Genomic DNA, 14,342 nt, shown 5'->3' with positions numbered 1-14,342 from the left:
ATTGATTTACTACCGTGTTTCCCCATGATAAGGCAGGGCCATCAAATAAGACATCCCCCCCTTTTTAGAAAAAAATGTAAAATAAGGCACCCCCCCCCCCCCCCCCCCCCCCGCAAATAAGCCACCCACCGATACCTGCGCTTACCCGAATCGGGTGGTACGGTGGGTGACTCCGTGTGGTCCCTGGCACCCCCGACACGATCGGGGCAAGAGGGAGCTCAAGCCCTCTTGCCCCCCCGACTCCCCGACACGATCGGGGCAAAAAGGAGCCCAAGCCCTCTTGCCCCGCCGATTCCCCAACTCCCCGACAATATCGGGCCAGGAGGGAGCCCAAGTCCTCCTGGCCCTGGTGACCCCCCCCCCGCTAGTTGTTCGGGGCCAGGAGGGAGCCCAAACCCTCCTGGCCACGGCGACCCCCTAACCCCACCCTGCACTACATTACGGGCAGGAGGGATCCCAGGCCCTCCTGCCCTCGATGCAAACCCCCTCCCCCCAACGACCGCCCCCCCCCAAGAACCTCCGACCGCCCCCCCAGCCGACCCGCGACCCCCCTGGCCGACCCCCACGACCCCCCAACCCCCTTATCCGTACCTTTCTGTAGTTGGCCGGACAGACGGGAGCCAAACCCGCCTGTCCGGCAGGCAGCCAACGATGGAATGAGGCCGGATTGGCCCATCCGTCCCAAAGCTCCGCCTACTGGTGGGGCCTAAGGCGCCTGGGCCAATCAGAATAGGCCCGGGAGCCTTAGGTCCCTCCTGGGGGCGGGGCCTGAGGCACATGGGCCCAACCCGACCATGTGCCTCAGGCCCTGCCCCCAGGAGGGACCTAAGGCTCCCGGGCCTATTCTGATTGGCCCAGGTGCCTTAGGCCCCACCAGTAGGCGAAGCTTTGGGATGGATGGGCCAATCTGGCCTCATTCCGTCGTTGGCTGCCTGCCGGACAGGCGGGTTTGGCTCCCGTCTGTCCGGCCAACTACAGAAAGGTACGGGGAAGGGGGGGTGGGGGTGTCGTGGGGGTCGGCCAGGGGGGTCGGGTCGGCTGGGGGGGGCGGTCGGAGGTTCTTGGGGGGGGGGCAGTCGTTGGGGGGAGGGGGGTTTGCGTCGAGGGCAGGAGGGCCTGGGATCCCTCCTGCCCGTAATGTAGTGCGGGGTGGGGTTAGGGGGTCGCCGTGGCCAGGAGGATTTAGGCTCCCTCCTGACCCGAACAACTAGGGGGGGGTCGCCAGGGCCAGGAGGACATGGGCTCCCTCTTCTTCATGGGTAAATAAGGCATCCCCCCGAAAATAAGCCCTAGAGCATATTTTGGCCTTCCAAAAAAAATAAGACAGTGTCTTACCATCGGGGAAACAGGGTAACTAGTTTGCATGCAAATCATTAGCATGCAAACTCGCCGACTGAATCACTCAGTGAGTGATTGAGTGGGTGCAGAGCCATGACAGTAATGACAGGAGAAGCAGCCTCCTGTCACTGCTGTCAGGGCTTCTGCCATTTTTTTTTTTTTTAAATGGCACAGATATTTTGCGTGAATTACACATGCAAAATATCTGGCCAAGAAAAAAAAAAAAGCCTCCCCCTCCCCCTGACAAAACGCTCCCTCCCTTCCCCCCTCCCCGAACCCAAAAAATGGAAGGTGGGATGCCCACTCCCTCCTGCCACAAGATGCTCCTCCCAACACTGCTCCCCTACACGAATATGGCAGGAAGGAAGCTCCCTCCTTCCTGACATCGGCCTCCCCCACCATCACTCCCCTCCCCGAACTTTAGAAATGGCAGGAGGGATGCCCACTCCCTCCTGCCATTGGGTCTTCTCCCCCATTGTCCGGACCACCCCCGCCGTTGCCCCCTCTGCCTGACCCACCCTTACCCCGTACCTTTATGACGGGAGCAAGGTTCCCCTCCTGCTCCTTCGTTCAGCTCCTGCACAATGTCGCCTTAGGCCCTGACCTGATACATCATATGATGCACAGGGAGAGGCCTAAGGTCCTAATTGGCTCAGGCCCCTCAGAGGGAAGGCACCATCAGAAGGAAGGCTTCCAGCTCAGCCGCAGGACACACATAGGAGCCACCACCCGCTGAGCTGGAAGCCTTCCCTCTAACATCGGAGGAAGCTCCTCCCACGTTAGAGGGAAGGCTTCTGGCTCAGCCGCAGGACACGCATAGGAGCCACCACCCACAAGCTTTGTGCAGAGAAATGAATGCGGCTGGAAGGAGGAGGGAACCGATCAGAAGAAGGTAAACATCTGCCGGAGGAGGCTCATAATGGAGGGAGGGAGGGAGAGAGAGGGTTGCGTTGGAACTCAGGAGAGAGGGAGAGGGTTGCGTTGGGACTCTTGAGGAAGAGAGAGGGGTGCGTTGGGACACTAAAGGTAGAAACAGGGACTGACTGTATATCCTGAATAAATTTGCAATTAGCGTACACTCACACCAGCCAGCTCATCTCACAATGTCGCCACCACCTAGCAATTATTGTCATGAAACAAGCAGATGCCATTTTGCTTTAAACATGGTTTTCAGTCAGGAGTATCTGATCCTTATTAAAAGTTTGTTGAAAATTAATAAAAGTTTAAAAAAAAAAAAAAGTTTGTATATGGAAATTGTTATGGTTCTATAGACTAGTGCAAGAGTTTCCCAAAAAAATGAAATGGAAGAGGGTAAGTGTAGAACATGTTTTGAAGAAATTGCGAGAAATGTGCTCAACTGATCACCAATCAGGAAGCAGCAGAGCCAGATCAGTTCACACAGAAGAAAACATCGTGACAGTTGAAGAACCAAAGTGAAGTCATTTAGGTGAGGTAATCAGTGTGAGTTGGCTTATTACAAATATATTCAGGATGATATATGCCAAATTTTATTGAAATTGTTCAAGTTTATACAGAGTTATGCAGAAAATAAGCACTGTAAGTCTTTTTTGAAGGGCTGTGTATATCATCCAGCCTGAAAATTCTCTAATACAACCCTTTTTTTATTCACACAGAAAAAGTGAAGCTCATAGGGCTCCTTTTACGAAGCTGCGTTAGCGGTTTAACGTGTGTAAAGCGCAAACTAAACTGCCGGCTGCACTAGACGCTAACGCCAGCATTGAGCTGGCGTTAGTTCTAGCCGCATAGCGCAGGTTTAGCATGCGCTAAAAATCTGCATGCGCTAAAACCGCTAATGCGGCTTCGTAAAAGGAGCCCATAGCTTTACTATACTGGATTTAAATCTAATGAGGTTTATGCCAACCAAGTCACTTGAAGCAAATGATTGAAACACTGTGACTTCTCCTAAATGAGAAGGTCCGCCTCAAAGTGGCCAGTATGGGCTTTATCAAATGCGTTTTAGAAATCAAAACAATCTTTACTTTCCAAACCTGTAATATTTCCCGCTCCACCTGTGGGCACAACCACCTCCACAATGGGCAACGGATCATCAGTCTCCACAGCTGAAGCACACTGATAATATGCATAGAAGAAATGGGCAATCTGTATCATAATCCGGGCCCAGTTCACAGAATTCAGACTCATTAAGTTATGTCTTCCGACAAACTCTTTGTCTGCGAACAGTTTCTTTATCACTACATCCAGGTCATCTGAAGTCCCTTCAGCTGTTGGAAGAGAAAAAAAAATGGATGAAATACAGTAATGTTCTTGAAATTGCCTATTGTATGTTAAAAATAAAATTACAATAATTTTATGAAGAGTATGTTTTCGCTGGGACCGCCTGTGTCCAGACTTAATATGTGACCTCTATTCCTGTCATACCAAATGAATGAAATCCATTTCTACACCAACAGTACCCACTGAGGAACACCATTTTCATTCAAAATCAACCAGTCGGGAGTACTTTGCTCTTCTAATTTTCTGATGATTTTCTCTGGGTTCCTCTTTGGGACACAGGCAGTTTTAGGTACTTAAAATAATGGAATGCTGTATGGCTCATAATGTCCATACAGAATCAATCTTTATGTAAATAAAGATGTCCTTTACTCACTTAGTAGCACTGGCTACTGTTATGACCATGTTAGCCATAACTTCACAGTAGGAGGCCGTTACAAAGCTTGTGGTTTCTTCCCCTTTTTCTTCACGTACAGCAGGGGTGTTAAACTCAGGGGACGAAATCTAAAACATAGGCTAAGTCGTGGGCCAAATTTTTTAACAAGATACTTAGGGGTCCTTTTGTTAAGGTACACTAATCGATTTAGCGTGTGCTAAAGATCAGCACACTCTAAATGTGCACCTTAATAAAAGAACTCCTTAGTCTTAGTAGAAGTATTACAACCTCTCCAAACAAAATAATTAAAAAAGACTTTTCCTTTCTCTTTTTGGTCCTAACTCACGCTTGCTAACACCAGCTCTGGCAGGATACACATTTCACAAAGCAGAAAATAAAATTATTTTTTCTACCTTTTGTTGTATGGTCATTATTCAAATCATGTTGATCCCAGGATCTGGTTGTCTTCCGATAACTCGCTTGCCAGGGTCTCCTGCCCATTTGTCGTTTTCTTCCTTCTCTATGCTAACCATCCATCTTCCATCTCTGTCCATCACTTCCATTTGCCTTCCATCCCTCGGAGGTCTGGCATCTTTCCCTTTTTTTTGTCTCCATCCCCGCAGTTGCAGCGTTGGACCCCCACCATCCTCAGATCCACTATCTCTCCTTTTCTCAACTACCCTTTCATCCAGCATCTCTCCTTCCTTCCCCACCACTCCAGGGTCCACCATGACAGCAACAAGTGACTTCAAATCATTTCGAAAAGAAATCAAAACCCTGCTATTCAAAAAATTTATCCAGATATCTTAACTCCTATCTTATCCTTCCCCCTCCCCTATAAAATTCCCCCTCAATTCTCCACTCCTCCTGTAATTTCCCCCCCTAAGATTCAACTATGTAACCAGTCTCCTATACTGTAATTTCCCTGTAAATGTCCAGCTTTCTTCTGATGTAATCCTTAACTTTCTATTTATCTTGTAATTTTTCCCCAAGACCCAATTATGTAACCAGCTCCCTAAATTGTAATTTTTCCTGGAAATGTCCAGTTATCTTCTGATGTAATCCACCTAGAACTGCAAGGTACAGGTGGAATAGAAGTCAGTAATGTAATGTAATGTAATCTCTCCCTTTCTCTTCTTAACTACCTTCCTATCCAGTATCTATATCCCCCCTCCACACCATCCCTTGTGTCCAACTTCTCTCCCTTTCTGTTCCTTCCCTCCCTCCATCCCATTGTCCACCATCTCTCTCCCTCTCCTCTGTTTTTAGTCCCATTATTTCTTCCCCTCCCCACCACCCTCAGTCCGGCATATGCACGTCTTTTTGGACCCCTCCTTTCTTTCCTCCGTGTACTTCTACACCAGCCCCTCCCCCCCGAAGGCCTGCATGTTTTCCCCCTACTTTCTAGCATCCTCCAGCTTCCCAATCTCACCTTCACAGCAGCCTGAAGAGGATCGCCGGTCGGCTGTAGTAATCCTAGCAGGCTGCTGTCAGCCTCTGCAGCATATTCCCTCTGCCACAGTCCCACCCCTCCTCTGATGTATGGGACCGTAGCAAAGGGAACGTGCTGCAGAGACTATGGCAGCCTGCTAAGATCGCTACAGCCAACCGTCGATCCTCTGCAGGCTGCTTTGAAGGTCAGACCAGGAAGCCAGGCGAGAGATGGTGGACAATGAGATGGAGGGAGGGAAGGAAAAGGGTATTTTCTTGCAGGCCAAATTTAATTACCCTGCTTGACAAATTAGGCCCTCGGACCTGAGTTTGACACCCTTGACATATAGTGAAGTTACTCACTTGCAGCAAGTGTTCTCCAAGTGCAGTGGAATGTGTATTCTTGCTGTTAGGTGATGTCATCAGATGGAGCACCTACCTAACAACTTAAGGGTAAAATATTCTAAACAAGGTTACGCTTAAGAGCTTACTTTTAAAATATTGCAACCTTTATATTTTATTTAACTAAATAAGTGCGCTCAGTGCTCCAACAGCTAGGTCAGTGTGAAAACAACCAGTGAATCTACATATGTATACACAAGCACATTTGCCCCCCCATATTTTGTCCTGGAAAAGGTATATAGCAAGGCCCTCTGAGTTCTCAGTGTGCACCCCCAATTGTGCAAATTCTCTAGATTTGCATATACACATAATTGCAATCTAGGGAAAATGTTAAAGAGCCCCAAATTTGAACAGGAAACTAATCCAGGGCACTTAAAATGTGCTCACTGCAGTAATTGTCATTTAGCGATTCAAACCACATCAATTGAGATACCAGTCAAAAAAAGTTTGTTTTATACTCACACACTGATTGTACTTCAAAGGGAGTCATATATTGTATTGTGTGCCCATGTAGCCTATATTACATGGAACAAACCTCTCGCCAGATCAAAACTTGGATTTCAGAGCACTATTAGAACTAAAAGATTGGAAGCACCTCTGACCGAGCACTGGTTACAATACAATCATTCTATCGAACAACATAGATATGTAGTTTTATTAAAGGTTAACAACTCAAGGGGTGGGGACTTGACTCAATCATTGTGGTTTAAAGAGCAAAGATTGATTTTTCAATGAAATACTATAGGCTTCTCCTCCTGCTGGGCCCGTGTAAAAAATAACACAAAACCCAGAGCTCGCTTCGGGTTCGGCAAGGGCTGCGGGTCCTGAAACCTTCCGATTCAAGCAGCATCTGCAGCACTCTACACACGCTGCTTCGGGGCTTCTACTGAAGGCACCGAAGCAGCAGTGTGTAGAGTTCTGCAGACGCTGCTGGAATCGGAAGGCTAGTCGGGACCGCAGGAAGGGAAGGGGGGGCGGGAAGGGACTAAGGGAGCCGGCCAGACCGCGGGAAGGGAAAGGGGGGTAGGGGAAACGCTGCTGCTGCACAGGGAAGTGGTGGGGGGGGGAGGGAAATGGAGGGGGAGTGAATCCTGCTGTGGCTGCTGCACAGGGAAGTGGTGGGAGAGAAAAGCTGCTGCATAGGAGGCAGGGAGAGAGACAGATAGAAAGAAAAGAAGAAAGACACAGGGGCAGGGAGAGACAGACAGCGGGAGTGAGAGAGAGACAGAAATAAAGACACACAGACATATATTCTAGCACCCATTAATGTAACGGGCTAAAATACTAGTGGTATATAATACTATTACAAACCAGCAAACACATGAACGTTTTCTTCAATTACAGTTGTCATTTGCAGCTCTTGAATTTGTGTGCAGCGACCATGTGGTAACAGGACAACAATGTCAATATTTCTCACCCCTCTCACGCTTTCAATAGCTGAGCTGCCAGTATCTCCAGAAGTTCCTATGTCAAAGAGCAATGAGGAGAAAAAAGCATTAATTCCCAGGCTCAAAGGACATTTTGATAACTTTGTTAAGCTTACCAGCATGAGTTTGCCACTATTGTCAACGGCTTAATAAGCAACAATATAGACCACACAGTTGATGGCTTCTTGTATGTTTTCCCTATTGATATTAATTCTTCACCTCTTCATCTACTCCTGGGTCATTGCTCTGTTATTTATTTATAAAGCTTTCTATACCGTTCTCCCAGCTTCACAGGCTGGCCAAGGCTGATGATGCTGGGAAGGGAAGTTCCCAAAACTATTGGGAAAGCAGGAAAGGGAGGGAAGTCTCACCTTTTTGGTAATATCTACTGGCTGGATTTAGAGGCCATGATTACACAATCATGGGAAGCTGCATGCCTCCTTTTTTTTTTGCTTTAATCTTCCCCCAGGGATTCCTGTGCAAATAGAATTTAGCTGTAAAAATCAACTCATAAAATTGAACGTGAGATCTATATACATACTTTTACTTCCCCCATTTTAGCCTTGACCTCTAGAATGCCTCTTTCAATGTGGCTAAAACTACATACACTATGGGGCTCATAATCGAAAGAGAAAAACGTCCAAAAACCAGCCTAAGTCGGCACTTGGACGAACATTGTCAAAATACACCCAAGTGCCGATAATAAAAATGGGTTTTGGACGTATTTCTAAATGACCTAGGCCTTCATAGTGCCGCTGAATTACCAAAGCTAAACGGGGCTTTTCAGGAGGAGTGTCGAGGGCGGGAGTTGGGTGGGACGTGGGCTGGCTTAGACTTAGTTGTACAGCATGTATAACCGAAAGTTATACAGCCCAGGATCGACGGAACTTGGACGTTGTGACTTAGACCATTTAAAACATGGTCTAAGTCACAAAAACCTACCTAAAGTCACCAGATAAGCACTGCAAACACATAAAACAGACCCCCCCCCACACACACACACACACACTACCCCAGTGATCACCAATCCCCCAAACCTCATAAAAATTGTAATCACACCTTTAAAATTCAGCCTCAAGATCATCATCATCTGGCAGCCTGGCATAGGAAAGCCTAGTCATCCAGCCATCTTGGGGATGAGTTAGGGACCCATGGAGAGGAGGACCCATGCCCAAAAGCCCCTGTAATCACTGCATTGATAATGAAACATGTGCACTCAACTATACACCCCCAAAACCCTTTTCTATTGGCATATAAGTGGCTCCTGCAGCCATAAGGGCTATTAGGGTGGTAGATAAGTGGGTCTAGGGGATTCTGGAGGTGGTTTGGGGTGTTCACCATGACCTATAAGGGAGCTGTAGTGAGGAAAAGACATGGCACCCTTTTTGTGAAGTTCACAGCAGTGCCCTGTAAGGTACCCCACTATTTAGGTGCCATGTCTGGGTGTTCGGTCCATCACTTTGCAGACCCCTCCCACGTCCAACAGGGCTTGTTCTAGGCATTTTTGACTTGGACGAAAAGTTGAACAAAAATGTGGTATAAAGATGGACGATTTAGCGACTTGGATGATCAGATCGGCAGGACATATAGTTAGACGATTTTCGAAACAAAAAAATTTTTGGATGTATTTTTCGAAAATGTGTCCTAGGCTATTTTTTACTTTGGACAACTTGCAACTTAGACGAAAACGGACTTAGATATTCCTTTCGATTATGCCCCTCCACACTTTTAGCTATATCGAGGAGAACAATTTTCAAGTGATTTATGTGCATAAATTGCTATTTACCCAGGTAAATGTGTTTGCACATAGCCCCCTTAAACATTCATCACTTGATATTCAAGGGACTTTATGCATTGTGTGCATGGTGGCCAATGCATAACTGGGGACCGCACCTTCAAAAAGATATAAAAAGGATGGAGTCGGTCCAGAGGAAGCTGTTTTCTTTATGAATGAAGCTTCCATAGCCTGTTGCTATTGGTTGTCCAGTATCCCAGGGACCAATCAGGAGAGTGTGCTATCTGATTGGTTCCCATGGGATATTTTAGGACGCTAAGATGACATGATGGTACCGCCAGAAAGCAGAGAGTATACTGCTGAACAGTGAGTATTTTTTTCATTATAAGTTGAATCACGTTGGTTGCTCCAGTATCCTAAACACAGGTTTTATTTCTTGTAGGCTGATGCTGGTCTTGAAGAAGCGGCAGCATGCCATGAAATGATCATTGACGGTGTTAAATTGAACCTTGATGTCATAACTTTATTTTCAGTGATTCATCATTAGAATTTTTGAAAGTTTTTATGCCTATGATGTGGAGGCGGTAGCGTCTTATGACTCATCCATAAGTGTGGCTTTTTCTTTCATTTGCATTAATTTTCTGGCATCCAGTTGACTTATTTAATAATGAACATTTTCGTTTATACACGTGGTTACACAAACAAAGTGAGAGGTCTTAGGATGTTCCATGTGATTTTACCTGGTTGGGTTGAACTATATTAAACAACTCTCTGTAACGGACATTGGTCTTTAGGAATTGTGTGAACTGAGGACCCTCACTTACCGTCACAATATTTGCACTGTTTGAATATATTGGGTACATTATATATTTTTTTGTTCCCCTGTGGTAATTACTATACAGTGATCATAGCCCTAATCTTAATGTTTGAAAGAATTTTGATCTTGCCCTATATTTATATTCTTTCTAAGGTTGGTTCTTTTTCGATAACTGAACTAACACAGCAGGCTAGTCAGGGGAAGTCTGAAGCAGGCAGGGGCACAGGCTGCAGCATCAGAAATGGGGAGAAGCAAGAAAGAGGTTTTTATGCCTCTTTTTATATATTTGCATGTGCGCATAAAAGAACCTGCTGGAAAAAAAAGAACCAGGCAGCATTGACTGGAATGCCAACGGGCAAAACTAAGCAAGAAACCGAGAGAACATAAGAATATAAGAATTGCCACTGCTGGGTCAGAACAGTGGTCCATCGTGCCCAGCAGTCGGGGGGGGGGTGTTTGTGGGTGCCACGGGGCAGGAGGGTTTGGGCTCCCTTTTGGCTCAATGTCAGCAGGGGGGTCGCAGCTTGCCAGGGCTTGGGCTTGGGCTCCCTCTTGCTTGGATCGTTGTCGGGGGGGGGGATGATGCATCGCGGCAGGAAAGATTGGCCATCTCCCTTGCTGCGATGTGATTACTCCTCTACCCGAAATGTCACAACCTGCGGCAGGAGACATTGGGCAACTCTCCTTCCACGGGTCGCAGCAGTTCGGGTAGAGGAGTGATCGCATCGCGGCAGGTGAGATGAGCCATCTCTCCTGCCGTGATGGTTGCGGTGGGGGGGTGGGTAGTTTGCCGGGCCGCTGAGCTGATCACACCAGCCGCCATCAGCTCAATGGCCCTTTTTTCGGCACTTATACCTGTTTTGACTTGGTCTAAGTCAAAACGTACAAGTGCCGACTAGGCAACCTGTCAAATGTTTTGGTTATACCTGCTGTATGCCTAGGTGTAAGTTGGCCCGTCCACGCTCGCCCTTTCCTCTCCTCTAAAAACGCCTCTTTAAGCTCTCTGCATTTAGAGGCAGGGGAAAGGCCTAAACTGGGTTTAGATACGTCTAAAACCAGCTTTGATTATGGGTACTTGGACGATCAGGCTTTTTGATCGTCCAAGTACCCATTTAGGCCACTTTATAGACGTGGGTTTTTTTTAATTATTATGAGCTCCTTAGTGTTTACAACTATATTCCTAGAAACCAGGGTTCAAATCTCACTATTCCTAGAACTGTAGTTGGAAGGACTTAAGATATTTTAAAGAACTAAATGCTTGTACTAAAATGCCCTGTGATCTTGGACAAGTCTTTTTACCTCCCATCACATCAGGAGCCTATTTAGTCTTTGGGGTAGAGACTTGCAATATCTCGGTGCGTAATCCCAGTATATAGTAATTCATACATCCAGTAAAGATAGCATATCATTTTTTCCCGTGACTTACCTACAAGGATTGTGACATGTTTCTTCAAGAAGTTATTTTGTTTCTTCAAGAAGTACTGTAAAAACTGTGACACACAAGACATGGCCAGATCCTTAAAAGCATGAGTTACACCATGCCACATCTCCAAGACATTCAACCCGTTCTTCATCCTGCACAAGTGGACAACATTGCTGTGCCTGAACCGACTGAAGGCTTTATCAATCAGATCTAAGGGAAGAAGAAGTTCTGTGAGACAGTTCCTATAAGCACCCATTCCGGTATTTCAGCACTATGGAAATATGCACAGTACTTAAATGGAACTTGCATACTGGATGGACCATTTAGGTCTTTATCTGCTATATTTTACTATGGATCCTCTTCCAAACCTCAAACTGTTTCTATTTTTTAGGGGGGGGGGGGGTTAAAATTGACAATTGAGCAGTGAATCAAAATAAATCATAAAACAACACAGAAATGCAAGCAACAGCAGATGGCCCTACCCAGAACATATACAAACCCCCCCATTACCCACCCTTGAAGATAATCCAAAACAATAAACAATCCCTCATCCCTGTCCCGTCAAAATATTCAGCCCCCCAAGTTGTGTTTCCAGGACTGAAATATACGCCATTTCTGCTCAAAGGAACCCCGTTTGTGGCATACAATTGCAGTCAGCTGATACATAGCATACCACTGGTCCAATTTAGCCACCACCAAATATCAGTCTGGTAGGGAGGGCTGTTTCCAGTAGGTTACTACCACCACTCGTGCTGCAGCCATTCCCTCATCAACTCATCTTCCAGATTACAAGCTTTCAGGTGCTATATTTCTCTGGAATATCTGAGAAAACATTTCAAAACCCCACTTCCAATAGATCTGGATCTCAGGCCAAAACCACCACATATGACCATATGTCCTCTGAGCACTACATCCCCTCCAACACCTCTTGAAACCAGTGCCATGTATTTTGAAGAGTGACATAGGAAGGAGATACCAACCTTGTATCCATTTTCACAATCAAAGCATTCATCCCCAAGCTCTTTGTATGCATCCAAATCTCATCCAAGTCTGACAGACAGATCTCTCTCCCTAAGTCAGAGCCTCACCAGGGGATCCACCAAGATGGGCCAGAAACGCTTGAAAAACTTTACCATAAATCCATCCAATCCCGGGGACTTGCCCCATTTCATCTCCAAGAGCGCATGAGCAACCTCAACAGTCAAAATTGGCCTGTCCAAAAATTCTGCCTCCCCACATTCCACCTGCTCTAGAGCTACGTTCCACACTCTTGCTCCCCTTCGACACCCTCATGTGAATAAAACATTTTATGAAATTGAAGAAATCAGTCTCAGATCACACTGTCATATTTTGTCAAACAGTGGCAAAATACAACAATGCATTGTCCCCTCACCAGCTTCCATCCAGTCCCACTCTCTCTCTTGTACTCTCCCTAACAGTCACCCAGTCTCTAGCCCATCAAGAGCTTTTTCCTGGAAGCTTGGCAAATCTTGTGATGTTTGCAGGGAGATTCCTACTTCCCCACAGCAACATGGCTCTCTGCACTTTAATGCAGAATTTTGTCCAGGAATAGAACAAGCTTTGTTTGGTAGATGGGTCTGTATGGGTCAGTTTTTTATATGAGCTCCGGGGAGGAAGTGAGAAGCTATAAGGATTTGTAACTCTGGTATGACCTTCAACTCTGGGACATTTCTCCCTATTTACAAGTGAAGCACTACTTATGCAGTACTCTTTTTCTGCAGGATTTATGACAGGCAAAAGCCACATTTGAGAAACTTTTGGGCCTGGTGGTTCAGAGAGAAGCCATATATCCATTATTCACTACCCTCTGTCGCCTTCCACTCAACTAGTTTCTGACCCAGCCTGTCACTCTGGGATCCCAATAGTGCCCCAAATATGTTATTTGTATTCAGCCAAATTGTGATTTAATAATAATAATAATAACTTTATTCTTCTATACCGCCACAATCTTGCAACTTCTAGATGGTTTACAATCAAGAGTGCTGGGCATTCAGCGAAATACAATAAGTAGATATTCAGAGAAATTCAAATACAAATAATCCAGAGCTCTACTAAGCTAAATCCTACTGAAATTAACACTTGGATTTCACATTGCTTCTTTTATTATTTGTTATGTTAAAGCTTAATGCCCATTATTTATATTCGGTCGAATAATAAAATATGCTATTCAGTACAGCTCTAAATAACAACACAAGGAAAGCTGTGTCATGCTTCTCCAATAATGACACCAGAGGGAGCTATAACAGCACAGCTGGTACTTAAACTACAAGAGGCCACTGAACAGTTCTCAGCCCAACCAACAAGTTGGGGCAGTCTCTCCATTGAAGGCTATACACCTAGTCCAATGATTTTCTACTTTTTTATTCCATCAGAAAAATACAGAATGGAAAAAGTGGAAAATTGATGAACCAAGGCCCTCTTTTACTGAGTCACTATAGAGGTTCTACTGCAGCCCTGGGTACTAAATGCTCCGAGCTTTTAGCGCTCTGTTGGACACAGTAGAAACCCTATATTGCAGCTTAGTAAAAATTTGGGGGGGGGGGGAGTAAGTATATAGCCCTCGATGGAGACTGCCCCAACTTTGTAGGTTGGGCTGAGAACTTTTCAGCGGCCCCTCATAGTATGTGTGTCACACAACAGCTAGAAAGCCATGATAAAAAGGGATGCTAGCTGAAAAGCCAGCATGTTCTAGGAACACAGAAATAAGATTATTTATTTATTAGGAGTTATTAACTGCTTTTATAAAGGCATTCATTTAAGATGAGCCACACAAGGTCAGAGCTCAGCACACATCCTAGATCACAAATCTCTAGCTGGATCACAAACAGAAAATCCATCTTTGCTTGTTCATTCCCAGGAATAAGTAGTAGCTTTCTCCAGTCTATGTGGCTAATAATGGTTTATAGATTTTTCCTCCAGGAATCTGTCTAAAACCTTTTCTAATTTATGCCCAGCTATGCAAACTGTCTTGTGAAAAGGAAATATTCAAAGATATGAATACAAAACCAGCCACAAGGCTTTAGCTAGGACACATATACCTGCAATTCTTTGTATTAGCAGTTTTTTCCTGAATTTTTGCCAGGTTAACTGTACTACTAAAGACTTTCCATGTCCTTGTA

General features: G+C 45.7%; 1 protein-coding gene across 5 annotated transcripts in view; it reads right to left on the bottom strand.

Annotated features, from left to right (window-relative positions):
* Positions 1-14,342, bottom strand: part of THNSL2 (threonine synthase like 2) — a 54,759-nt gene that overhangs the window by 24,271 nt on the left and 16,146 nt on the right. For 4 of the 5 annotated variants that reach the window (XM_033952237.1, XM_033952229.1, XM_033952247.1 and 1 more), the window contains exons 4-6: positions 11,206-11,412; positions 7,112-7,264; positions 3,339-3,581 (exon numbers count right to left, since the gene is read on the bottom strand). In XM_033952237.1, the coding sequence (XP_033808128.1) occupies positions 3,339-3,581; positions 7,112-7,264; positions 11,206-11,412 (603 nt within the window). The remainder of the gene's footprint in view (positions 1-3,338; positions 3,582-7,111; positions 7,265-11,205; positions 11,413-14,342) is intronic. The other variant, XM_033952220.1, reaches the window with a different exon arrangement.

Source organism: Geotrypetes seraphini, chromosome 1 (genome assembly GCF_902459505.1).
Source record: "Geotrypetes seraphini chromosome 1, aGeoSer1.1, whole genome shotgun sequence".
Lineage (NCBI taxonomy): Eukaryota > Metazoa > Chordata > Amphibia > Gymnophiona > Dermophiidae > Geotrypetes > Geotrypetes seraphini.
Note: the sequence above shows the minus strand (reverse complement) of the source record. Positions and strands in the feature narration are given on the sequence as shown.